Source organism: Engraulis encrasicolus, chromosome 4 (assembly GCF_034702125.1).
Source record: "Engraulis encrasicolus isolate BLACKSEA-1 chromosome 4, IST_EnEncr_1.0, whole genome shotgun sequence".
NCBI lineage: Eukaryota > Metazoa > Chordata > Actinopteri > Clupeiformes > Engraulidae > Engraulis > Engraulis encrasicolus.
Window position 1 is genome coordinate 8,051,670 of NC_085860.1, and position 27,651 is coordinate 8,079,320.

Genomic DNA, 27,651 nt, shown 5'->3' on the forward strand with positions numbered 1-27,651 from the left:
ATCCTATGAGTTCCACATTGTCTTCTTATTACACATATATACACGCGATCATTTTGGTATGGTTTTAAATTCTCTAGTAGATATGATGGCTTCTGTGGTGACGAGTAACCACCTCTCTGGCTCATGTTTGGCTATGCTAATTTGGCTATGCTAATTACATGGAGTAAACAAGCCACACATGCCAGTCAGTGTAGTTCTGTATTAGCTTTTTAAAGAATATTAAAATCAGCTCAGATCAGTGAAAAACCGAACATTTTACCACCTGATTCGATAAAACGGGCCAACATGCCCATCATATGACTGCCACTACTTCTACTTCGTCGTCAGGGCCGAGATGTAATTTTTCAAAGAAAAAAAACATTCATTTGTTGCAGGGGGTTGGAACGTTGCCAGCAGGGGGCGATGAGATTACTTTCCCTCCCTATTGCCCCTAGTGTTTAGGTGTCTACAGTAGTCAACTCAGGTCATGAGTGTGAAGTTCAGCCACTTTGCAAGTTATAACACATATTTGAATACACATTGCGCACTGCAATAGTAATGAATAAATTACGACCCAAAGAAAATGATATGTAAAACGTGTGTAAATAAAGCCAACAGAAGAAAGGGGAGGTCTTTTTCTTGCATAACTTTATTATGTGGGGGCCTAGTTTTGGGCCTATCTTGCACCAAGTCCACTGGTTCGAACAAATTAATTCATACACATGCTATATACTGTAGGCTACATGCGAACACATTCCCGGTTTACAAAAACTATCCATTGAATGGAGTTCATTGTCTTCATTGAGGAATCACCATCATCACATCCACAATGGCAAAACAAAATAAACAAAATAAAAGTGTTTACAGAAATATTGATGACATGGATCAGAGTTCATTGTTGACATTGAAGGAAAGAACACCACCCCCACATTACCAAAATGTAACAAACATAAACACAAAAACAAAGAAATGAAAGCTAGTATGTACAATAACAAAGAGCATGAGCGACGACTAGCAGCATGTGTCATTGCCCTGGACAGGAACTCCCTCTTCTCTCCTTAGTAACATGTATGAGTATCCATCTGGGCTTGAATAAACGTCAGAATGCCTTTGAGCTGCAGCACCTGCAATGGCACAAGAGGTCATAAGGTCATCAGGTCCTTGCCCACAGCCGTAATTGTAACTTAACGACAACTTTAGTGTATGAAATCTTGTCAAAATAAACCAAACATAAACTATCATGTGAGTCATAACATAGTGTATAGACCTAGGGAAAAAAACGTTGTCATACAATTTGTCACATCGTGACTAAAAAGTATGTCATAAGATAATATCCAAGACTTCTCACAGTAACATAGAAATCACTGTGAGTTTTCACTGACATGCCATTGTCTTGTGGTTGTCATATGGCCTAACAAGAATATCATATATCAGTGGGATTTTTAACAAAATGATAATTGGGCGGGCTTGCAGAGCAAGACCCGATTCTAGTAACCTCTAAGTCCTGTTTAGCTATTATTAAGCAGGCTTGCAGAGCAAGGCCCGATTCAAGTAATCTCTAAATCCTGTTATTATTATTTAAGCGGGCTTGCAGAGCAAGGCCTGATTCTAGTAATCTCTAAGTCCTGTTTATTGCTTCTCTAGTACAGGGCAGTAAAAATAGAAAATGGATCTCCTCCTAGGCCTTTTGAGATAGAGACACCGTTCGAACACTAGAACGACCGGCTCTGCTTGGAGATCATTTGTAGTGATCTAGTGTGTCCGTGTCTCTGTTTTTGTACGTGTCTCCGTTTTTGGCGATTTTGTGCAAGTTTGGGTCCCCATTGAAAACAATGGTAGAACCTTCATGAACCAAGGTTCCGCCACTCTACAGATCAGAGTGTAGGAGGCTTTTTCGGTCATAAAACATCAACACTTTCACCTAGAAGTTTAGTTGACGCGTTGTTAGCGAGCTCTATGGGATGTCTCCAAATTGTCAAGGTTTCATGTCCCAACTCCCATTACTTTTTAAATGGCGGGTGTGTAAAAATGGCAGGACTGGCCCCATTGCTTTTCCCATTGACTGTTGAAGTGCCTTTCTGAAGAGGTCAGCACATCTTCCACAAGAGGTCCATTTGTGACTGAACCGTTTAACCTATAAACTTCATTCAAAGACTGTTAGAAAGATCACAAGTATGACTCCAATCTGTGTGCAGGACATGTGCCAATTCTTTTTAGTTTTTTAACAACAGCAAGCTAAAGACCTAGAAACTGTTTTGATTCTGCCCTCTGCCTTAGAGCACCATACTAACTGCCATACAGTCAATCAGAACAGGTGCAGCCAATATAGGGTTCCATCTCAACTGTCACTTTCTCTCAACATTCTATTCTTAACGAGCACCTGCAACTACAGTTCTAGAAGTCTATTGTTCAGCTCTTCAATGCAATGTGATATTGTCTTGCTGGAATGCTTTTGGCAGGCAGCTGCTTGGCCCAATGGTGAAGGTGCTGGATTAAAGATATTGATGTTGGGAGTTCAAATCCCACTTGGACCCATGTTGATTTTCAAAATTATATCATATGCAGTGTTCCTTAGCCAACTTCAAATACCATGTATGTCATTTAGTATCAATGCAAAGGTGCTGGATTACAGATATGGAGGTTGTGAGTTCTAATCCCACTCGGACCCATGTTGATTTTCAAAATTATGTCATATGCAGTGTTCCTCAGCCAACTTAAAATACCATGTATGTCATTTAGTATCAATGGTAAAAGTGCTGGATTATAGATATTGAGGTTGTGAGTTCGAATCCCACTCGGACCCATGTTGATTTTCAAAATTATATCATATTCAGTGTTCCTTAGCCAATTTAAAATACCATGTATGTCATTTAGTATATCCCCAAAACGTGGAGCTACAACACTTTCAAGGTGGCTGAATCCAAGATGGCTGAATTTTTTGGCCCATAACTTCTGACTGGGTGGGTGGATTTTTTCCAACATTTCTTTTAGCTTGGTTTTCTCAATAGTACTTTGTTTTCAATTTAGGGATAGAGATATCAAAAATAAAACTGCTCATCTCTGCCCCAAAAGGCAAGCTCGCTTCCAGCATTTTCTGTGAGAATGCAATCTAGTTTGAAACTGAGATGTGAAAGGGAAAAAGGAAGTGGATAAGGTGTTATTCTGCCCTGCCACACCTTGCTCACGAGGCATTTTTTTTACAACTAGGTCAACACGTGCCCCTCCTTATCAATTCACAGAGCATTCTGAGTCACGCATCTGATAAATATCCTTGTACCATCACTTACCAGAAGCACTGATCACTTACCAGGGCTCACTGACCCCCTTCTTGCCTAACTGTATCAACATGAGTCTAGAGAGATATGTGTGAAATAGGGGATGTTCTTACAGTTAGATTGCGACTCCTCTTTGGTGGGACGCAAGCAGAGGGGAGGATTTTCTCCAAACGTGAGTGACAGCACCTGAATCAGACTGTGCAGGTCACATACAGTCTGTGGCGAAAGATAAATACAGTTATACTGATTAGGTTGAAGATAGAAAAATGGCATATGGTTAAAAAAAACAATATTCTTCTTCAGTGTAACATATTTGATATTTGAAATTTACGGCTGATTGCCTGAGTTAACTCACATGTCTCCACTCATTGAGATAGGGCAGGATTATCTCGCCATTGCTGTTGACATATTGTCCAGGCACGATCATCATTTCACAGGTGGGCTTCACAAAGCAGATGGGAGCAGTTCGAGGATAGCCCTCGTCCAGCCACATACTCACAGGAACATTGTAGCCTTTGCCTGTGTCAAAAGGGTTATATGTAGTACATGTCAAAATGGGAAGAAACTTTTTAAACCTTTGAAGAGTAGGCCCAAGGATATTTTTTCCTGTTCTACTAAAATTTACTGGGCCTGAGGAAGATCCCTCTGTTGGATCGAAACGTTGCCATATGTTTAAATGAAATAAAGTATTTTTGGAGTTAATACACAGTGTAGACCGCTTCATCACACTACCTACTACTTTTTGTCTGGCACCTGGACAACTACCTGTGGATGTGCGCACCCTACCTCCAAACACTAAAATTTACTGGGACATTATATAGCATAAGTGAGAACTCATAATGTAGTTAAAATTCTACTCGCATGTGATACCCCTAAAAGGGCAAAACACTATACTACAAAACACAAAACTGCTGCATGATGGACTTTATTAGCTCTCATAATATTTAGACACAAGGCCTTCACTGGAGTAAAAAAAAAAAAAAAAAGCAGAGGAAAAGAAAGCATTCTCCCATGTCACTCTTTGTCCTGGCAGTAAAACCTGTGGGATGATGTTGGGTAATAGAGTTCAACAACATAGCTGTTGTATTTCAACAGGGAAATGTAAATGAAGCCTTACCGCCATAGGTCATCCAAATAGTCCCCGTCAGGTTCAGTAGGACCTTTACGGTGCCATCATTGAACACTATAGGGGATAAGCACAACGGCTTTAATAAAAGAGCAGATATAAGGTTTATACCACATTTGGATTATCATTATTATGAACTGTGCATACCAAATGTGTCCATGATTGGCACCAGGTCTGAGACAAGGCAGCAAGAACTTCAGTAATGAGCTCTGACTTGTGGGCATATTTCTGCAGATTAAAAAAAAGCAACAAGACAGGGTTCTTTAGTGCAATGTTTCCCAACCTTTTTTGTCTTGTGTACCCCCAAGCCTTTTCATTGTGCCATGAGTACCCCCTAAGTCAAGTTCTATATCGCTTTCTCCATCCCAATGTAACTAAGCTCCATATGTTTGTTAAAATTATTTTTTTTTCCAAGTACCCCCTGCAGTGTGCTCGCGTACCCCTAGTGGTACACGTACCCCTGGTTGGGAAACACTGCTTTAGTGGACCCCAAAATTAATCATGTCTTTTTTGTGTAGGATTTTGAAATAAGTCAGGATTCTTCTACTATCCATAACAAAACACAGCTTTGAAAAACAGAGGGCGAACGCTCCCTTAAAGATACCTTGGAATTATATAAAATAAAGAACTATATTACCTTGGGCAGCATTTTCTTCAAAGTTGTGGATGTTACTGACATGGTTGTAGGATTTTTTACCCGTCTTTATACAAGAAGTAGCCTCAAGAGATGTGTTTGTTCACAGGTTTGAAAGTAATGACAGTGCTGTGTTGTTCTGGCTGCTTTTGTGAGCTCACCTTTATTGCTGGTTTATTGCTTTATTCCCCAGTACCTACCAATGAGAGACAGCCCATGTCATGGAGGCTGTTACTCATGGTCAATGTACACCATCTTATTTTGGGTCAACACATGCCAAGATATGGCAAGAAATACAATGTCTTAAACAGAAGTATAGAACAATCTTTTGGCAGTTCATTGCATATATTTCCTAGGTGCTCCGGATCAATAAAGGCTCTAATGGCGATGTTGAACCATATCCCAAATGTTTTTGTTATGTATTATCATTATATTATGTTGTTCATTCACCTGAATTACAACATGCCATGCAACATTTTTCCTTCAATCTAATTACTTATAATTCTGTCTACACAATACAAACAAATAATCAAGCAGGGACATGATGCGCATAACCTCCTAAAACCAGGCCAGGCCAGACTTGTTTTTTTTCCTGATAAACATCAGCACTTGACCTGATTTATCACATATTTTCACCGAAGTTTCCTGGATTCCTTTTTAGCCAAAACACTGATGTCAAGGCCTTGATGATTTATTACAGAACCATTTTTGGAAAAGAATAACAAGATTGTGTCTAATGTGAATGACCACAGAAAAGTAGGCCTTGGCCCATACAGAGTACACAAACGCTTTGCAGTATTTAGTTAGAATAGAAGAATATTGAGAGTGGAAATTAAATAAAAGAAGTCATAAATAAATTAAATGTTAAATCTGTTAAATGTACACGATGACAAGTCATATTGATCAGCAGGTGGCAGTAGAGTATTCCATTATTCTCAGTGGTGGTGACTTGCAAACCTGCAGGCAGGGTTTGCAATGAATTGTACAGGGAGACAAAGATGATGTAGTCAAATCACAAGACATTTTACGTATTACAACGTATAACAAGGTTTTATGTATGACAAACTCACCTCGTGAATTCTTTTCCTGTGAATCCTTTTTTTTAACAATCCTGGTTTAGTCCTCTAAGGCCGGGATAGCAAAGACTAGGTTATAAACACAAGTATATCCAGACTGAACTGCCTTTTGGCTTTCCTTGGAATTTGAAAAGGGGGGCAAGATGAAGGCTGTGGTAAATATTGAATGTTCAGTAAAACGCAAAGAGGCAAGATTGAGCGTCACAGATGGTTTATTTTTCCGTTGTTTTATGCACGCAGACATGATTATTCCTATTGCACCAAACCTCTAATATCTACAATGCAGCCTTTCAGTTTATGTCTTGGAATACACTGCCACTAAGATGCTTTCTTTTCTCTTTTTTATTTGACTGACACCTACTGTAGTTTGATCCTTGTGCTAGAAACAAATAAATTGGCAGGTAATGCAAAGAGACTGCACAGAGCAACAACATGGCATTCCAATTTACTGTATATCATTTGTGGGAAAGCAATTAAAGGGGGTGGGGGGTTCACAACGGGGTTTCAAACTTTTGTCACTCAGGGTTCTCTTGAAGATCTAATAATACCACAATTTAAAAAAAATACTTTGCATCTTATGTACCGAATAACCCCACAAGTTGTTAAATCCAACCATTTTCAGGTGTCCGAAAAGTGATTTAACATCAAGTGTGCTCAGAAAATGTTCTAGTTGTGGTTGTGAGGAGGGCTCCGCTTCAGACTCTCAGGAGAACACCTCCAGCGCCAACACTGAAGAATATGAGCCGTGCTAAATCACCATTATGGATCTGAACCATTTCTTTTTGAGAGGCGAAAGCGAACCTCTGTGTGCGGTACAGTTCCCACACTTAATTTTTTTTAGGGGGCTCTGGATTCCTGTCATTTCACACTGTCTAGTTGTGTGTGTGTGTGTGTGTGTGTGTGTGTGTGTGTGTGTGTGTGTGTGTGTGTGTGTGTGTGTGTGTGTGTGTGTGTGTGTGTGTGTGTGTGTGTTTTAACCGCACCCATTGGCCCCCTATCTTCTCTGACACCCAGACACCAAAGCAACCAAATCATCCATGGCCATGGACAGCACTTGCTGACCTGAAGATGAGAGCCAACATGTGGCGCCATAAAAACTAGGAACCTTCTTGAGTGGTTTCCCATACTACTAACAGCACACATACGGCATGACCAACAACCAGAACATTGGCTAGGACATTTGAAGTCTGGGACATTTTTTCGGAACGATCCAAACAAGGTAAACAAAATTTGCTCAGAGAGCAAAGTATGGGCCAACTAAACTTAGATTCAGTATTACTGTAATGGTTGCACTGAGACACACACACACACACACACACACACACACACACACACACACACACACACACACACACACACACACACACACACACACACACACACACACACACACACACACACACACACACACACACACACACACACACACACACACACACACACACGTTTTGTATCATGAAGGTGCCTCATCCTGTATTCTACATGAACATGAATGTGTGTTCAGAGAGATCTGGAATAAATTTGTTTCAGCATGGCTGTGAAAAAACGAAAAGAAAATCGCTTATCCTGCAGACAAGACTAGTAACACGGTGACATGTTTTTACAGCAGACACACCCTTGATGTCACAACTGCAAGGAGAATGGAGTCAGTCAAAATGCTCCAAGTCAGCTCTTTAAAAAAAAAACCCACACCATCTGTTCTTGTGTCTTTTACAGCATACAGTGTTGCTCTGTGCAGTACTCATTTTTTAAATAAAATATTAACTTTTTTTGTAAGCTTCCCATGTCTCAACACGGTTAATGTCAATATTCCATTTTAGTTGGGGGAAAAAAACTGTTACTTTGTCAAGGGCATCGAGTATGCTTGAAGGGCATGGGGGTGAGTACAGTCACGTTCAGATTAGCCCCCTCAGCGCAAAGTTATGTGAGAATGGCCCACTGCACTGCACCCTGGGAGATTGGGGACAGTCAGACGTTTTGTCCTGGTGAAAGCAGACCTCTAAAAATCCATTTACTTGCATACTTGCCCACATACAATACTCCCTCTATCTGTCTCTGTCCAACAGACACACACGCATACACTCACGCACACACAGATGCACACACACAGATTCTTCAACCTTGCAAGTGTATCACGGTCACTTCCATCAAAACAAAACAATTAAAAAACTACCAACAACAACAACAGCAACAACAACACAAACATGTTACCTTGTTAACTGTGTAAGGTAAAGCACAAAAAACAAATCCATAATGGCTAAGACAGTCCAGAAGGGGTCATGACCCCTGTTAGGAATTTGACCATCAGGCTTTAGTCTTCCGCTGGGCGGGCTGGCTAGCTTGCCTGCCTGTCGGCCGGTCGGGGCCCAGGCCTGTGCAAGCTTTTTGGGTGTGTACGCGATTCCTTTTCCTGAAGAGAACCAGAGAGAGAGAGAGGGGGGCGGGGGATCCTGGGGTGAGGTCACTGTAGTCCAGTCACTCTCAACGCCAAAAAGGCGCAGAGTTTGCATTTCGCAATGCAATGCAATGCAATGCTAGGGCAGAGCGCAGAGTCAAGCAACAAAAAAAGCAGCCCCCAGTCCATTTAAGACCAGTGTTGAGACTTTTTCTTTCTTCCTTCCTTCCTTTCTATCCATTGCTTTTTTGTTCATTCATTTCTTACTCCAAAACCATTAATAACTTAGGTTGAAATCCTTGGAGCTGCCCAGTATCAGCGCACTGGAATAAAATGACAATGAAAATAAAAAAATAAAAACAGTCCTTAGTGGTGTGTTGGTGTGGCAGGCGTGGACCCAGAAGGAGGGGAGGGGGGTAGCCTTTAAGGAGGATGGTGGTCTCTTGCCTCTCTCAGCTAGTCTCCGTGTTTCACAGTCCCCGTCATGCCTTTGCTTGCTCTTTGCGACAAGTCTCTGGTTTCTTTTTTTGTTGGTTTGCTTCAAAACCGATGTTGCTTCCATTCTTTTTTTTAATCCATCCATGTTCCAGTCCTTTCTGTGGGCACAGAGCTGTTTGTAGGTCCACTCCTCACCCCCCTGGTGGGTTAGCTGGAGCGAGAGCGAAAAGGGAGCGAAAGAGAGCAAGACAGAGACAGAGAAACAGAAACAGAAACAGAGACAGATGTCAGTGATTCCCAGTCTTTTTTCTTTTTATGTTCAAGTCTCTCTCAGGCTATACCATAAATGCCATTACATTATATTGTATGAAGGATGCAACCACAGTTCCTGCCAGGAGACACACAGGCAGACAGACAGACAAATGATTCGTAATGACAGCATGACCTGACGAAACTGTGTCTCATCATAGTTGACCAGAAGAGACTTCTGTTAGTCTCTTCAGACCAAAAATGATTCCATGAAATGATCTGGTAATTTGGTAATGTGCTGATGTCAGCTTATTTCCGCTGGTCGTCATATCTCCTCGGCACTCAGCGCTGCTGAGAGCTCATTTAGAGAGAAGCTGCCTGGCTGATGCTATCCTCGGGCTTTCAGGAAGATGACATCTCTGCTTTTGGCCTTCCGTTTCTAGATTGTGCTCTGCGTAGACAACATTGTCAAAGATTTTCTACTAGACTCTCCTGCCCTACATGCATTGGTGAACCAACCACATCCTGAAAAGGCATTTCAAGACATTTTTCTGTGAAAGCAAAAATTCATTTTCTTGAGTGTGCGTTGCATCATTTTGCTCTCTGTTGAATGATTGGGGATTTTGGGATTTCAAGTACAGCAGGCTAATGCTTGAAACGCACACACACACACACACACACACACACGCACACGCACACGCACACACACACAATTCAAACAAAAATACACTCTCAAATACAACATCCTAATCCCTCATGCAGCACACACACGCACCTTCATCAAGACACCACACAGCGGCAGCTCAGGCAGTCTTGTCCGCTTTCGTCTGGAGGGTTGAGCTTCCGTAGCTTGTGTTGTCGAATCTCTCGGACCAGTGTGTAGAAAGCATCTTCCACCCCCTGCAGAGACCCAAGAGCCAGTCAGTAAGGGGTCTTTACTCTTGCACACAGCAGGGCTTCCCCCAGCACTTTACAGTTGAAGGAAGAGTCCATATCTGGAGATGTGCCAATTTTCAACCTCCCGAGTTAAATAATTTAGTTATACTTTTCTTCTGTTCTTCCAGCTGTTCTCGGATTTGAATGAAACAAAGTAATATCACTGCTAAAAAGTAATATCACTAGACTCAGAGAACGGCTGGATGTACAGTACAGGGGAAATGAAAAACTCAATTATGTAAATGGAGGGTGTGAAAAAATGGGCATATTTCCAAAAACAAGGCTGCCACCTTCACATGTCACACCTTCACTAGATCCACCGAAAATATAAAGATGTACTGTATTGTTAATGTAGTTTTGATTGTTGGTGTACAGACAATTGGTATTTCTTGGTGTTTGTTTAGGGGGTCTTCATTGTCACCTCTTGAAACTGAACAACATTGTATTTCCAATGATTACTGTATGGTCACATGTGCCTGATGCTGACCCCCACCAACCTTGACTAGTCACAAATGTTCTGTGGAAAACACACATAGCCAGACAGATCCCTGTGTATAGACAATCTCATTACAGATGCAGCCATCGCCACCACAAGTCAACCCAACAATATGAAAGTATTGGGAGCACCTGGAGGTCCTACTGAGCATCTATGACAGATGGACAACTTTAGTTGATTAAATTTGTGCGAAACAAAATAAAACATAGCATTATGAAGTATTTGGGGTTTGCACAATTATATAACACGATTTCCTTTTTGCAGCAATGTGGTCAATATTTTTGATGGATTTATACATGACATACGGCTGTTTTTTTTGGCTTTTTTAAAAAAAGGGGTTGGAAAAAGCTTTTAGGGCAAAATGTGAAGAGGAAATATGCTTGGTTAGCCCTCCGTCTCGACGAGCTTTAAAAGCAGAGGCAGCGGCACTGCTGCCTTGCAAGGACCTTGGATGCAGACAGACCAATGCAGTTCAGCTTGCCAATGACTCATCGCCTGCAGTGTTATAAAATGGCATCAGCATCATGCATCATCCCCCCAGAGTGCACATTTGATGTAGTGTGTAGCGTGTAGTGTGTGTGTGTGCATGTAGTGTAGTGTAGTGTAGTGTAGTGTGTGCACACATGTGCATGCATGCATGTATGTTTGTGTGTCTGCACATGTGTCTCTTCATGTGTGTCTCAGAAAGCACCACTGAATGTGAATTTTGTACATCATGTCCATGGCGCTTTGAAAAATCATAACAATAAGAAAGCCGCCATCATTTCCTGTCTGATGCGACTTGAGGAAAGTGCCACTCCAGAGTCCAGAGCAATGCTGTGTGACAAATGACATGTTTCCAGGACTCTGGCCAAGTGGAGTCCTCTGGCTTTCCGAGAGGCGCTGCGTGAATGCCAGAACACACCTTTGGCTAAAGAAAAGATCCATTCCTTCATCCCATCACTCGTTCATCTCTGTAGAGACTCAGATGGAAACTATTAACAATAGAAGAGTCAGTGGGGACAAGGGAAAGGAATATGGATCTACACCGGGACATTGTGACAGACTGACCGATGGTCAAGACATCTCCATAGCCATCGGAGGAAGGCAAACGTCTTGAGGGCCGCCAAGAGATGCACATCAAAGGGCTGTTTTTGACTGTTTTTGACCAGTGCAGAGCAGTAGAAGAGTAGGTAATTTACCTAAAACAATAACAAAACTCCAGGCGTCTACAGTGTAGGTCAATGGAGCAGATACACTGCATCCAGCATCAATGGGTTAATGGCAGCATGGACTAGACAGTTGCTGTGTTCCATTACTCGTATTTACCGCCCTTACCGCACTGTGTTTGGGTACGCAGGGCAATCCATTATCCGCATAACGCCCCCAAAACGGCCATTTTTTGAAGTGTAATGAAGTGTTACTGTACACTTTTTGCACTCAAAAGCCGCCATGTTTGTTACGTAGTTTAGTGTCATATCTGTCAAACAACTGAATCGCGTAATAACAGCATAGTTTTGATTCCAAAGACAATCGGCATGTGCATATGAGGCAGGAGTAACTTAAAAAAGTGTCAACATAACGTACAGTGCCTTCCGTGATGAATTGTATATTGGCGGTTGGTAAACTCTGATGACACGCGACCAACCGTCATTTCCGTTAAGAGTATCCGTTAAGGGCAGTCATGGGTAAGCGGTTAGGGAGTCAGACTTGTAGCCCAAAGGTTGCCGGTTCAACTCCCGAACCTCCAGGTTGGTGTGGGAATCATAAACTATAGTGCTCTGCCCCATCCTCCTCCATGACTGAGCTACCCCAAGCATGGCACCGTCCCACTGCATTGCTCCCTTTCGGGCGCCATTGGGGGCTGCCCCCTTGCACGGGTGAGGCATATATGCAATTTCGTTGTGTGCAGTGTTCACTTGTGTGCTGTGGAGTGCTGTGTCACAATGACAATGGGAGTTGGAGTTTCCCAATGGGCTTTCACTTTCACTTTAGTATCAGACAGAACGGGAATCGGAATGTACTCGCCTCGTGAATTGTGGTGGGTGGAAAGGGTACTTCACTGTACTTAAACAAGGTACACAGTACACAGGGCGAGTAATGGAACACACCAACTGAGAGTGTTGGGCTGTGTGACGGGTCTTTCTCTAGGCTTATTTCTTAGAGGTACAGTATGTAATTAGGGGCCAAGCAGCGAAGCTGGCGAAGGCCCCTATAGTGTTAGCTGGTATTCTTATTATTTAACAACTTTCCTCTCCTCTGGAAGTCTATGGCAGCCCATAGAACCGTGCGTAGGAAAATGATGAGAATCGGCACACATATTCGGGCCAGGCTCAGCATTACTCACAGCAATTTATAGGTCCCCAGCTCAAACACTCTAGCGCCACCAGCAGGTCAAAGTTGCAGGTACATTTCTGCTTGTAACTTTTGAACCGCTGGGCCAATTTTCAAAAACTTGGTATCCCTGGAATCCTTGAGTCAAGACGAATCCAACGCACCCTATGACGTCATTTTCCGCCAGGATAGTTTTCCCGCCATTTTGAAATTTACGAAATTCAATAAAAATGCTATTTTTCCCGCAATTTTTGACTATTTCGCCCGAAATTCGGTATATAGTATCTCTGGACTGAGCTACACATGGGGTCTCAAGGAATATTAGATATCTTTTATCGTTTTGCCGTGACAGCCAATCAAAATTGTCGTAAAAGTGGTGAAACAGGAAGTGAGGTCATATCTCAGCAACCGTTTGTTGAATTAGGTTGGGATTTTGTACACACATAGTAGTCCATCCCATGACCTAACACAAAATAAATCAGAACCCCAGCTCAAACTCTGTAGCGCCACCAGCAGGTCAAAATTTTAGCTACATTTTTGCCTGTAGCTTTTAAACCATATGCACGATGTAAAATATATTATTATCACTAGAATCCTTGGGCCAAGCCGAATTCAACGCACTATATGAAGTTAAGTCAACGCAGAAGGGAAATGCCGCCATTTTGAATTTTGTAAAATTCACTGTAAGTCTATGGTAGCCCATAGAACCATACATAGAAAAATGCTGTAAATTGGCACACATATTTGAGGCAGCATCAACATTACCCACAGCCAGTTATAGGTCCCCAGCCCCAATACTCTAGCGCCACCAGCAGGTGAAAGTCGCAGGTACATTTCTGCTTGTAACTTTTGAACCGCTGGGCCAATTTTCATAAACCTGGTATTCCTGGAATCCTTGAGTCATGACGAATCCAACGCACCATATGACGTCATTTTCTGCCTGGATAGTTTTCCCGCCATTTTGAATTTTGTAAAATTCAATAAAAATGCTATTTTTCCCGCAATTTTTGACCATTTCGCCCGGAATTCAGTATATTGTATCTCTGTACTGAGGTTTGTATGGGGTCTCAAGGAATATTAGATATCTTTTATCGTTTAGCCGTGACAGCCAATCAAAATTGTTGTAAAAGTGGCAAAACAGGAAGTAAGGTCATATCTCAGCAACCCTTTGTCGGTTTCGGCTAGGATTTTTTACACACATAGATGTCCATCCTATGACCTACTGAAAAAAAAATCAGACCCCCAGCTCAAACTCTGTAGCGCCACCAACAGGTCAAAATTTTAGCTACATTTTTGCCTGTAGCTTTTAAACCATATGCACGATGTAAAATATATTATTATCACTAGAATCCTTGGGCCAAGCCGAATCCAACGCACTATATGACGTTATGTCAACGCAGAAGGGAAATTCCGCCATTTTGAATTTTGTAAAATTCAATAAAATGCTACTTGTCACACAATTTTTGTCAGAATGACCTGCAAAAAGGTACACATCATCTTCAGACTGATAGGCATTAGGGTATCCAAAGAATTTTTGATACCTCTTATCGTTTGGAGGTGACAGCCAATCAAAATTGTTGTAAAAGTGGCAAAACAGGAAGTGAGGTCACATCTCAGCAACCATTTGTCAAATTCTTTTAGCTATTTTTTGCCCACACACTAGTCAATCCCATGACCTCCCCAAAAAAAAAATCCAGATTCCCAGCTCAAACTCTCTAGCGCCACCAACAGGTAACAGGAAGTGAGCTTATATCTCGGCTGCCCTTTAAGGGATTCAAAATAAACTTGGTTCATGTGAGCACACTCCCCTCCAAGGAATGCACACCAACATTGGCGAGATTTGGACCAAAGGGGGCGCTGCAGTTCCTTCTGTTGCCGTGGCGACTTTGGCAAGTTTACTGCTTGGCCCCGCATTGCTGCTTGCAGCTATATTTAAGTATATTATTCAAGCTGCCCATTCATTATCTATATTTCACCACCATCAATTTCTACCTTTCATTATGACATGGAAAATAACATTTTTCATACATAAAAAGGTGGACATTTTCAGCGGCAAAACGTATTGTACTTTGATCATCGTGGTAAATATTAGTTTATTACTTAGTAAGTATACATGAAAAAAACAAAAAAACAAAATTGAGAATATGCAGCACAGTTTCAATGACCAGCATGGTTGCAATGCCTACTTTGGCCACCATCTTACATACTGTACCTTTAATGAGTGACAACTGCACTTCCGACCTGTAGGGAAGGTGTTGGAGGCAAACAGCTTTGTATTGTTTAAATGGCAGCACTGGCAGTGCAGATTGAAAGTGCTGTCTGTCAGCTGTCTCCGTAATTCTTTATGATACACAAGGCTGTATGAAGGAAAACTACTGGAACATGGTGTTGTTTTAATGGCAGAGTTCTGGAGTGGTAGTGCCACCCGCGGTACCAACCTGTCGGGTCTTGGCCGATGTCTCGATGTAGGGGATGCCGTAGCTACGTGCCAGCTCCTGGGCCTGCCGCGTGTCCACTGTCCGTGCCGGCAGATCACACTTGTTGCCCACCAACACCATGGGCACATCATCAGAGTCCTTCACCCGCTTGATCTGTTCCCTGATGGAGGGGGGGTGGAGAGAGAGAGAGAGAGAGAGAGAGAGAGAGAGAGAGAGAGAGAGAGAGAGAGAGAGAGAGGCATGCACATTATTAAAAGATCTGGCTAAAGATTAGACACACTGCCATGACCTATGATTCTTCCTGAAGCTTACAGAAGTGTATTCCACGAGTATAAAGGACCTGCTACAGTCACTCTGGTTGTTAGGAAATTACACATTTACAGTATTTGTGAACACATTAGGGGTGAGGGTTGTTCGCCAAGCACAGAGCACAGAGAGCATTGAGAAAATCTAAGCTTACATGTTGAAATGTCCGCTCTGCTCTTGCTCTGATTAAAACTCCTTCCTGTGCACATTGTGTCTCTTTATTCACTGTGCGAGGCACCCTCACTCTTCTTGGACCTTTTTTTGTTCAACACACCTGATTTAATCTAGAAGGCAACAATAGCTCAGTCTCTACATTTACATGAACAGACAATGGAATGCGAATCGGCTGACGGTGTCTAACAGGCTTTTGATTTCTTCATATTCATTAATAACTCACAAACACCGGTCAAAATTATCATCATTGTATTATAGTCTATATACGTACTGTAAATGGGGTCTCAGTGACTTTTACTGGAGAGAGAGAGATAGAGAGAGAGAGAGAGAGAGAGAGAGAGAGAGAGAGAGAGAGAGCGAGAGAGAGAGAGAGAGAGAGAGAGAGAGAGAGAGAGAGAGAGAGAGAGAGAGAGAGAGAGAGCTGAGTGTGTGATTTTGGGAACTATGGGGTTGTGGGCGGAGGGCGACGGCTCTAAGGCAGATCGGGTCACTGAGTAGCGTCTGGACTCCCTGACCTTTTACAGTGCAGTGCCACAGAGTCTATAGTACAGAGGCGGAGCAACAGGGGGGGCAAGCAGGGCATTTGCCCCTGAGACCAGGACGCTCCCATATTGGTGGTGGGGGCCCCATTATGACCGTTGGCAGGCTGCACTGGAGGGGGGTCCAATCAGTGTTATGCCCTGGGGCCCTGTGTGATATTGTTCTGCTACTGCTATAGTGCTCTGTGACACTGAGAAAAGCAAGAGTCAAACATCTACTACTACTTATTCACCATGTGCTTGACATTGATAACGCAAGTCTGTTGCTCAGTCAGCAGATTTGTAATATTTGTCTCCTTAATGTTTGCGGTTTATATTATTTCATATCTCAACAACACCCATTAACAAGACTTTGGAGTCTTCAGCCTTTGGTTTAAGTTGTCCAGGGTGCCTTGGAGGGAAGACATTTTTTAAACACAGATAGTGTGAATGGTAGTACATGCACACGTGATGAAAATAAGTGCATGCCTTGAGACAGTTGTATAGTAGGACATACAACATTGATCTCAACATTGGTGTTGAGAGTAACAAACAAGCAACTTTATTCTGATTTAAGCAACATTTGGACAACATTCACCTTGCTCCTTCATTCGCACTCAATGAAAATGAAAATCTCTCAATTGTTTTCTTTTCAACTACTAATGGGTAAAGCAAAAAAGCAGACAAAGCTTGACAGCCAGTATTTGAATGGCTAATTTACAGTAGTTTATCATTAAATCCTTAATACCAGACATAGTTTTGTGTCCAGGGTTGTACTAGTACAGTACGTCATGTTTTCACTATAACTCGTCCAACTCCACTCCAACAAAGTTTTCAGAATCTGAATCCACAACAACTTCAGTCTCCTTCAATTCTCCCTTTATCCCCTCCTGTCCTTCAAGCCTCCTCCTCCTCCTGCTCCTCCTGAGTTTCCTCTCCCTCTGTCTCCAAGTCGAGAGACCACCAGATCGATGTCATAGTCTCCATCGGGCAAGACGACAGGGGGAGGGGACAAAGGGGGTCAGTTGCCCCGGGCGCCAGGGAGAGATGAGGCCCAGAATTGAGTTTTCATGACATTGTAGTATGTATCGGGGGCCCTTTCAGATGATTTTGTCCTTGGCCCAGCAAGAGCCGTCAGTGGCCATGGTCTCCATGCTGCAGCGCTCCCCTCCAACCGATGCACTGCGGTGCTGCTGCTCCGGTCGTGATGAATGTGAGATCTGGAGGACGGCCACATGCTTTTCACTAACCCCTGCACTTCTTCCCATATTCGCTGAATTCCCTATGCGCTACTCTACACTTGCTCCATATTGTGTATTCCCTATACCCTATATTAACCTCTCACAGTATTGTTCCTGGGCTCCCTAAATCTGCTTCTGTAACAAAGCCAGCTTTGGAAGGGCCTATTACTCCATGATGGGGTCTGATGTGCAAGCTCAGCTCAGGGCGGGGTTGGTTGGAACATGAAACAATGGGACAGGACCATTCCAGATGGCCCCAACATTCCAACCTGTAGCTTTCAGCCACAAAAAAACCATGTGTGCATGTATGGATACATACCAGCACATGCGCGGACATGCACGCACGTACGTACACACAAACACACACACACACACACACACAAACTAACACAAACACAAACACACACAAACACACCTGTACTGGTGAATGTCTTCAAAAGACTTGGTGTTGTTGATGGCGAATACGCAGAGGAAGCCCTCCCCTGTCCTCATGTACTGGTCCCTCATGGCACTGTACTCCTCCTGACCTGCTGTGTCCAAGATGTCCAGCAGACACGTCTCTCCATCGATCACCACCTGCTTCCTGTACGAGTCCTGCAGGTTGGGTAGAAGAACAGCTTCATCACATCTGTAGAAGTGGCACTAATTATGCATGTATATTGTGTATTATGTTAATATTTTCCAAGATTGGTTAGCTACCATAACAAAATAAGTGTATTAATTGTTAAATTGTTGCTTTGCAAACCTCTGTAGTTGGACAGATGCATTGGATATTACCACAGTTGGGGTTCTCAAATCTTCATTCAAAGGCACGAAAAATCATGCACACTGCGCACAAGGACTTCAAGAATGGAAAGGGTACAGGATTTTGTCTTACTTTGCATTATTGTAATTTTTAACAAGTTCCATTCTTTAGTTTTTAGAACTATTATCATACAGAGTATGTATGTAGCAAGACATTTTGGACTTGGGCCTTCCTCAGTCTTCAATATTGCAACAAATCAGATGTGCTTCAATGATGCATCTGTCTTCAGTTTAGACAGCCTTCTAAACCATAAAAATCAACATCCATAGCCATTATTGAAAATGAAATTTGCTTTGTCTGTGGATGAAAGTAATGCAAGACATGCACTCAAGCACACACACAGACGCATGCAAAGACAGAGACGTAAACAAGCATGTACACACAATCACACACACAAAAAACGCAGGTGCATAACACACATGAGCAGATAGTACACGTTACCTCGATGGTGGGGTCATACTCGTCCACAAAATGGTTCTGAATGAGCTGGATGGTGAGAGCGCTCTTGCCCACGCCACCAGCTCCCACCACCACCAGCTTATACTCCGTCATGGTTTACCTACAGACAGAAGAGAAGAGAAGAGAAGAGAAGAGAAGAGAAGAGAAGAGAAGAGAAGAGAAGAGAAGAGAAGAGAAGAGAAGAGAAGAGAAGAGAAGAGAAGAGAAGAGAAGAGAAGAGAAGAGAAGAGGGATACTTATTATAAAGCCCATTCGCACCAAGAATGCAATCTACAAGGATAATCATTACAACTGTGATCACAGTCCATCACAGTTTGATTACATTTCATTTCACTTTGCTGACAATTTTATCCAAAGTGACTTGGTTATTTACAGAGTATTGGCTACAGTCCCTGGAGCAATTTGGGTTATGTTGTCTTGCTCAAGACAACTACAGCCATTGGTGGAGTTGCAGGGACTAGGAGAGGTAAGGGTGGGATTCGAACCTCCAACTTTCTGATCTTAAGACCACCTCTCTAACCATTAGGTCGTAAGTCTCGTCGTGCGTTGAACAAATCTTTTAGAGCAACCTTGGCTTGAGTTTAGGCTCCCCAACCAAGCAGATTCCATGTGCAGTTAAAGCAAGTCATGTTTTCAGAGGCGTTTACTATAAGTTTATGATCTCCCTTACTAGAATAATGTTCTCCCAGTGAGGTCAAGGTCAAGTGAGTAGTGAAAGTTCACACTCTGTCCTAGTGTCCTCTGGTTACCTACTAAGCCAACTGTTCAAACTGCAAGGTCAAGAGGTGTTGAAACAGAAGCGGCGCTTAATTGGAATGCTCTACGGCTCCACAATGTCAGATGGATTCCACACTAATTAAATTGCTCTAAATCTTGTGTTTTGAGCAGGAAATGGGAAGGAGGGGGAGCTTGATGACACAACAAAACACCAAAAGAATGCCAACATTATTCTGGGCTTGAGGAGGAAACATCTGGACTTGTAATGACACCTTAAGCAGCAGTCACACCTTCAGCAGACACTTGCTCCACTGAAGCCACCAGCACCACTGCACCAGCCTGCTCTGTTGCAGCAAGCTGAAAAGCACCCTGCCCGGCTTCTGCTTTGTCTCTCCCAGTCTGCCTGCCTGCCTGGTCCATTTCCTGTGTGGCCCTGCGTAGCCTCCGCTCCGCTGAGGGGGGGATCCTACTGCAGCAGCCCCAGCCCGGGCCATTAGAGCCTGGAATGACCACTTAAGTAATCAGGCCTGTGTGGAATCTAATATCCAGCACGAGTGGTCATGGTCGCGGTGGAGCAGCGGTGAGTGACTGACCGGCCCGACCCAACCCAACCCAACCACCCAGACGCCCTCCTTTAGGACGTGCCGTGCCTGCCTGTGGCTCTGAAGTTAGCACATCAAGCAGCGAGGGCCGTTAGCAGCCCAATTCAGTTACCTCCCCTCCCTGCTTGTCCTCCTCTGGGCCAGAAGGGGGGCGAGGGTTTGCCACATGAGGGAGTGGAGTGAAGGAGAGAGGCAGCCTGTCCCTTTCAGGCCCCCTACCCCAGACATCACAGGGCAGAAAGATCAAGGGATTGAGTTACCCGGTCGGCACAGCCAAAGCCATTATTGTATTTGGTCACGGTGACAGCGGTAACAGCAGAAGCAGTGGCAGCTACTGCCTCGCCCCACAGCCTGAGTGTGTGTGTGTGTGGTCCCTCCAGTAAGCTGCTCAATTTAGGAACCCCGCAGCTGAGGTCAGTGACACCGAAATGACAACATCGTCAACTAGGCGAATCATCCTAGGCCTTCTTTTGGTCTGGAGCTGAAGCAGAAGGTTTCCTTACTTCAGGAGTGCATTTCTCGAAACCATAGTTAATAACTAACTGGTGACCAACACTGGTTAGTAACAGCACATTCGAGGAACCTCCCAGGTCAGGAAATCTCACAGAACACGTCATTAAAATGGGGTTCAATTACATTAAAAAGTACTGATAAAACAGAGATTAAGCAACCATGTGAAATTGACAAACCATTTTCACAGCAATAATACAACAGTAATACAATACTGCAGGAACATTCCCATTAAAGTTGGGTGTGTGTCTCCAGAAGGGGAAATTCATCTCTTAGACAAGGGGGGTTGATTTAAGAAATCATCATCTACACCTGGCAGCTTTTGTTTTTGTTGTGTCATTCAATACGTTTACATGAGGCATTTAAATCCGATTTAACTCACTTTAAATCTCATTAAAACTTAATTCCACTTTAAAAACATCATGTAAACACTTACCGAACAGGATTTAAGTTTATTCCGATTTAAACTTTAGTCCGATTAAAGTGGGTGGTTTATTCCTCTTTTAAATCCGATTAAACACGTTCCTCTGTCATGTAACCTTTTAATCAGAATTACAATAAATCCGGTCGTTCCACGCATGCTCGTTGACCACACGATGGCGCCAAGAGCCCGTGCTCTTTGTCAGTGAGAAAAAGATGGCGGCACTTCCTGTTGATTTTCACATGAAAGTTTTGCTTAATTTAAAGTCCCTAAGCGACTATAAATGTTGTGGCTTCCATATATTGATGTAAAAGTGCCCCACGAAGTAATTAAGCACAACAAAGTTACTCCACATCACCCTTTCACCAGTTCGTTTTTCTAAGCTAGGAGGGTGCTAACTAGCATTTGAAAGAACCAGACCCAAAGGGGATTTTACCAGCCTTGAGTCCACTGAGGGAATTCATTTTCGGGCTGAAGATAAGCTTGTGTCCCAGTAGTTCCCCGGAGGTTTGGCGACCACGCCCCCACGCCTTATTTGGCTCACTCAGCACGTGCGTCCTCAGTCCAATCGCAATGCTTTATTTTCCCCAGACGTTTAATCGCATTTAAGTGAAATTGCCATGTATACACGTCGCAAAATAACTCTTAATCCGATCTACTTAAATCCGATCTATTAGATCCGACTTAAAAACATCATGTACACGTAGCCATTGCCTCTAGAGGGGGAATGCAGGCAACACATCAGAGCAGTGCTCTGTATTTTACCAATAAATCAATCCTTCATAGTGGAATTATGGGACAGTTGGTGATTGGATTTGTAATCAAATGTTTAATCAAACACAAGCGATGAGTTCATGGCTGGAAAGTTTGTAGTTTTTCCAGGTTACTGGATGTTAACTTTGTGCATACACTGTCTGTTCCAAGGATGCAACCTTGTATTACTTGATGGCACTTAATCGTCACTTGTGGAATGACTTAAATATTTATATTATTTTATGCTTTTTACCAAAGTTAGTGCATATAGTTTTTGTTTTCTGGTGATGTCATTATTTTCATATGATGTTGAAGGAGAGGATTGTGCACGTCCCAGGGAAAGGCGCAGGACGATGGCCAACTGTAGTTTTCAGAGTGAGGAGTCCGCACACTTAGAATCCTTTTTGTTGTGTTTCATTTTGTCATGGCAGGATAACGTTTCAGAATCTGAAGAAGACTGTTGAGGTCGAAACGTTATCCTGCCATGAAAAAATAAAACACAACAAAAAGGATTCTAAGTGTGCAGACTCCTCACTCTGAAAACTATTATTTTCATATGATGTCATACAAATGTATTTATAAGAGGAAAGTTTTTGTCGGAGGTTGGAGCAATCCTTTTTTTCCCCCGAGACTAAGTTTGATAGTCAATGGATCTATAGATTAGTCGACTATTAAAGTAATCGTTAGTTGCGGCCCTATGTGCAACCCAAAAATAATCACAAACAAAAGGAAACAGCATAGGATGAGAGGGCGTAAGCAGTGCGTTTCTGCTTCTGTGGTGCGAGCGGCCTCAGGGGATGTTCTCACAAGGGGCACACCACACCCATGGGCCAGGCAGGCAGGCAGGCAGGCAAGCAGGCAGCCTTCTCATTGTAAAGGGAAAATGATGTGCTGTGCAGTGAGGTAGCCTAACCCATTACACGCTGCTGTGCTGGATCAGGTTTCTATCAACGGAGGCTCCTAAATCAAGGTCAATAGAGCGTTGCAAGGGTGTCCGGTGCCTGGTCCAAGGAGCACCGCCATCACCCGCCCGCCCAGTGGTGGAGCAGAGCAGATCTGTGTTTAAAAGGTTGGTCACCACGAAACCGTATCCCCATACTATTGGAAGCCGGTGAGCGGCAGATCTGTTAGCACAATATCAGGCAGCGGCGTCCCACTGGCCTCCTAAAGGGAACGCACGCAGGGGCCAAACGCTCCACTCTAAACCTCCTATTAAAACAAAACAAAAAAATAGTTTTCGCAAAACTAACATGTGTCCGATATATCAAATGTGCAACAACAAAAAAAACGTGCATCTGAAGATAATTGAATGTTCAGAGGATAAAGGGGTAAACTGTTCATGTGGGGAAAGTTGGAAAGAGGCATGAGGAGGGGGGCTTTATTACAAGCAGGTGTACCTTTTAGTGCCCCCCCCCCTTCAGAGCTCTGTGACTCGGCCGGGTAGAGGCTATTAAATATGGTAGCCGTGGCAATAAATCAAAGAGCTTTTATTGAGGCGTTCATTTGACTGAGGCAGTGCAGCGCAGTGTAGTGCCGGGCTGAACTCTCTGAATGTATAGCACATAGGCCTTGCCTCTCTTTCCCATATATTATTGACAATGACACGGTCGACGCAGACCTGGGAAGGGGGTGCACAAGGGGCTCCCATTACCACCAGTAATGTAGTAAAACCAAAATCTGTGAAAAGGGAGTTCAAACAGGAAAACAGGGAAAAAAAAGAGCTACCAACGGCAATAAAAAGCTGCAAACTATTACACCGCTCTCACAGTGGCTCCTTCTGCCAGGAGCGGCTGACATGTTTGCTTGCCCAAAATAAAGCTTTCTTCGCAGTGTTGACCAATCATTTCATGGAGGTGTGCAGAGCACTTCCACAGCTTTAACCACAAGCATGCAATGTGCTAGACTTCTGGTGCAATAAGGAACCTCCACTTCAACACTGCTGCAATGTGATGGTAATGGGATGTTTAACAAGCTGGGTCATGACAAGCTGACTTTTCCCCCCAAAATAATTTCAACAATATAAAAAAGTCAGCAGACATCACGGCTGTGAAGATGGTTGATGGCAACAGCACATGGGTCAAAGACGTATAAGGCCTTTGAGAGGTCCATTTTTAAAATACTTCAAATAATAATATATTTGCCAATTTTCTAAACATTTGGAATGTAGTCTACACATGCATGTGTGTGAAAACTTCAAATAATGATATTTTAGTGCTTTTACACTCAAATGAATAGGGCAACGACCTTAAAAAAGTCATTTGGGGCGACCGTGATTTATCCCAAAATTAATGGATTTCCTTAACATAACTTATATTTTAATAAGTATCAGTAATTAATTGAACGGTTTAAGAATGATATACTCATGTGTCCTTTCATTTATTGCAAATGATGTTAAATACATTTTATCGATAAGGGCAGTCTCCCCCTCATAAAGCAATTACATATTGTTTTTTACTCATACAATCCATAAAGCTTATTTAAAATATATAGGTATAGTATCCACTTAATCATGTTATACCAATGAATTATATTTCATCCAAAATGGACAGACATGATTTTTTGAATTTCCTACAGAATTGAATATTGTCGGTCGCCCCACATGACAGGTGGTCGCCCCACATGATGAAAACAGCAGGCAATTAAGGTTTTTCAATGATTTTGATAGTTAAAACACATTTAATACATTTTATAAAGAATCAGCATAACTTATCCAATTTCATTTCACATACAAACATTAACAGTTTCCTTACTATTACTGACAACTCCATTTCGAGTCAGAAGGTGGGGCAAGCGGAACAATACAGTATACTGCAAAGCATTACACGGAGCGAGACATAGATATCATATTAATATTTTCAATACTAAAGCATTTAACACTTGGGTATAACATTGAAAAGCATTTTCCTTTTTCATTTCATTAATCACTGAAACATACAATGTTTGTCCTTTCATTACTATTTCACTGAACAGTTGATCCGCGGCCTGTAGCGAGCAGTCTTTTCTTTGCTTGTTATTGGGGCCATCTAGAAGAAAGTTATATAGTTGAACATACACATACTTAGAAAATGAATTGAAAAGTAGAATGAATGCTTAATATTCACACATTTATCTGATAAAAACACAATAATCAAAAAGAAGTTGGCCTAATCCTGGTCATCTCTGAAGTAGGATAGAAATTATTGAAATTTAGAAAACATATATATTTAACTATAGAAAGCTATTTAAAACAACTAAATGCATATAATACATGAAAACATTTGAATACAGAAACTGCAAATACAGGATATGCGTTTTCTATTATTTAAGCAATTAGTGGTGGTCGCCCCACATGATGCTCGGTCGCCCCAGATGATGTTTTCAAGTATAATCAAATATAACAGGCCAATGCTTAGCTATAGAACCCAAGCAAGCTACTTCTTATCACATATAACTGACAAATTTACATTTAAAATAAAGATTTGAGCACAAAACTCATTATTTACAGTTTTAGGTTGGTCGCCCCACAGTCATCTCTGAAGTAGGATGGAAATTGTTGAAATTTTGAAAAAATACATGCTGAAATATAGAAAGTAATTTAAATAAGTAAATGCCTACTATTAATTAAAACATTTGCAGACAGAAACTACAAATAAAGGATATGTGTTTTCTATTATTTGAGCAATTAGTGGCGGTCGCCCCACATGATGCTCGGTCGCCCCAGATGATGTTTTCAAGTTTAATCAAATATAACGGGCCAATGCTTAGCTATAGAACCCAAGCTAGCTACTTTTCAGCACATATCACTGACAATTTTACATTAAAAATAAAGATTTGAGCATAAAACTCATTTTATACAGTTTTAGGTTGGTCGCCCCACATGACACCAAAACGTGACGTATACACTGCAGCAGTTTTAAAGTGGATTTATTTATAAAGATGAGAGTGACTACTCACCTGTTAGCTGTCTCAGCAGGACCCTCACCATGAGGCTGGTTGATACAACATCCTCTTTAATATGAGTGTGAAAATTAAAGCGCCTTAATTGCATTTTCTTGATGGTCGCCCCAGATGATATTTCAGACAATGAACATATTCGGACAAGATTAGTTTGTTTATTAAAATTGAAATGTGTGTGCAAATGTTTCATAACTTTGTCTATAAATGAAACACAAGTTTAAAATTATGCCAAATAGGGTAAGGATTATATTTAGATTATTTTAATTTGATTTAAAACCAGTTATCCATACAGAAGTCAAGGCCGGACGGTCGCCCCACATGATGTTTTCACACTTCAGATGGCACAAAATGGCCAATAGCAAACATGTTCTAAAAAATAAGAGTGGGCATGTGTGTAAGGAAGGTGTTAGACATACATGTTAGAATTTTATTCATTTTAGTGGTTATTAATAGGTAAAAAGTTCAGTCGGACAAAAAAAGCAAGCGTCACGTCTTTGACCCACATGCTTGTTTGCGAAACCTTTTAAACTCATCTCAATTGCACAGTATTTAAGAGACATGATTTTTCAGAACAAAAACAAGTCTATCCAACCTAGAGATGGCATCACCTTCACCGAGCAAAAAAAATAAACAAATAAGACATACCGTCCGCGAGGGACAATAGCCAGAGGAACAATTACTGCTCATGTCATTCACACTGACCGGACTTTCTCTGCTGTAATGCAATGCAGCAGGATGATGTCACCGAGTGCACAGAAGAATGCCACTCTATCACTCGCAGAGGAGACTCCAAGACTGAGACACTCACAACTTGAGCCCTTCTCCAAACAAGCCATTTTTTTTACGAGCGAAGCGCGTCCACTCTGCTTGCCACGGCCCTGCTTTACCCGGAATAATCAGATGCGATTTGTGTTGTTTACATCTCCCTGCAAAACAACAGATGAGCAAGAGATGCAAGATATTTTTTATCATTGTGAGTGACTAATGAATTGCCAGCTTTATGATACACAATGGCACATCCCTAATTGTGTCCCATAATAGAAAAGCAGCAGTGTTCATCATCCATGATGATGGGCATAATGATCGCCGCAATTGTAGTAGCCCAACACTGGAGATAGGAAATCTATCCCATACAAGGGTGTCCATTCCACAGATATTCCAGGAAAAAAAAAAAACAAGGACTAAATTTATCATATGATATGGCGCAAATGTAGGCTGCAGTATATATATAAAGCTGCAGAAGGAGCTTTACTTGAGGGGCAAATCTGTGGTTTGGGATGCTTAATGATTAATGAGAACAGAAGAAGCCATCATCTGATGATTCATACTCGGGTGTCCACAGAGCTAGAGACTCGCTAGAAAGCACTCAGTGAGGAGGAGCAAGGCAAACCTCAAGAGCCATCATGTGGGATGGAGACAGACGGGCAAGCGGCGATGGTTTTCAGAGCTCTCTCACTGACACTGACGCAAAGTAAGTTCCCTACGCATCTTAGGCAGAGAGCTAGAGAGAGAGAGAGAGAGAGAGAGAGAGAGAGAGAGAGAGAGAGAGAGAGAGAGAGAGAGAGAGAGAGGCGTCCCTTAGCTGCTTCTGTATCTGAAATGTCTCCGCCTGTCCGCCTGGTCATCTTACCGTACTTGCAAAACACAGAATCTAGTCAGAGCTTTGGAACACAAACTCACACAACAAAACACAGCATGCACGTAAGCGGTGCACACAGACACACACGCGTGCGCATAGTACTGTGCACACACGCACACCATTCCATCCTGAATCAACGAGAGACTGCAGGGGTGGGGGCTGGGGGGACACACATCCCTCAGGGAATGGGCTGTGACTACAAACTCTGCGTCCCA

At 42.4% G+C, this 27,651-nt stretch overlaps 2 protein-coding genes across 2 annotated transcripts in view; both read right to left on the minus strand.

The window, feature by feature from the left end:
- Positions 1–725: 725 nt before the first annotated feature.
- Positions 726–5,253, minus strand: zgc:123278 (uncharacterized protein LOC641569 homolog). The gene is made up of 6 exons (XM_063196349.1): positions 5,250–5,253; positions 4,528–4,554; positions 4,372–4,437; positions 3,610–3,773; positions 3,368–3,470; positions 726–1,103 (listed from the first exon to the last, which is right to left on the minus strand). The coding sequence occupies exons 1-6, from the start codon at positions 5,251–5,253 to the stop codon at positions 991–993; spliced, it is 477 nt and encodes a 158-aa protein (XP_063052419.1). The 3' UTR covers positions 726–990.
- Positions 5,254–7,589: 2,336 nt separating this feature from the next.
- The window catches only part of hrasa (HRas proto-oncogene, GTPase a), a 30,066-nt gene continuing 10,004 nt past the window's right edge, over positions 7,590–27,651 (minus strand). Inside the window, exons 2-6 of the mRNA XM_063196610.1 lie at positions 18,841–18,958; positions 18,010–18,188; positions 15,356–15,515; positions 9,948–10,072; positions 7,590–9,134 (exon numbers count right to left, since the gene is read on the minus strand). Of these exons, the coding sequence (XP_063052680.1) occupies positions 9,953–10,072; positions 15,356–15,515; positions 18,010–18,188; positions 18,841–18,951 (570 nt within the window). The 5' untranslated portion in view covers positions 18,952–18,958 and the 3' untranslated portion in view covers positions 7,590–9,134; positions 9,948–9,952. The remainder of the gene's footprint in view (positions 9,135–9,947; positions 10,073–15,355; positions 15,516–18,009; positions 18,189–18,840; positions 18,959–27,651) is intronic.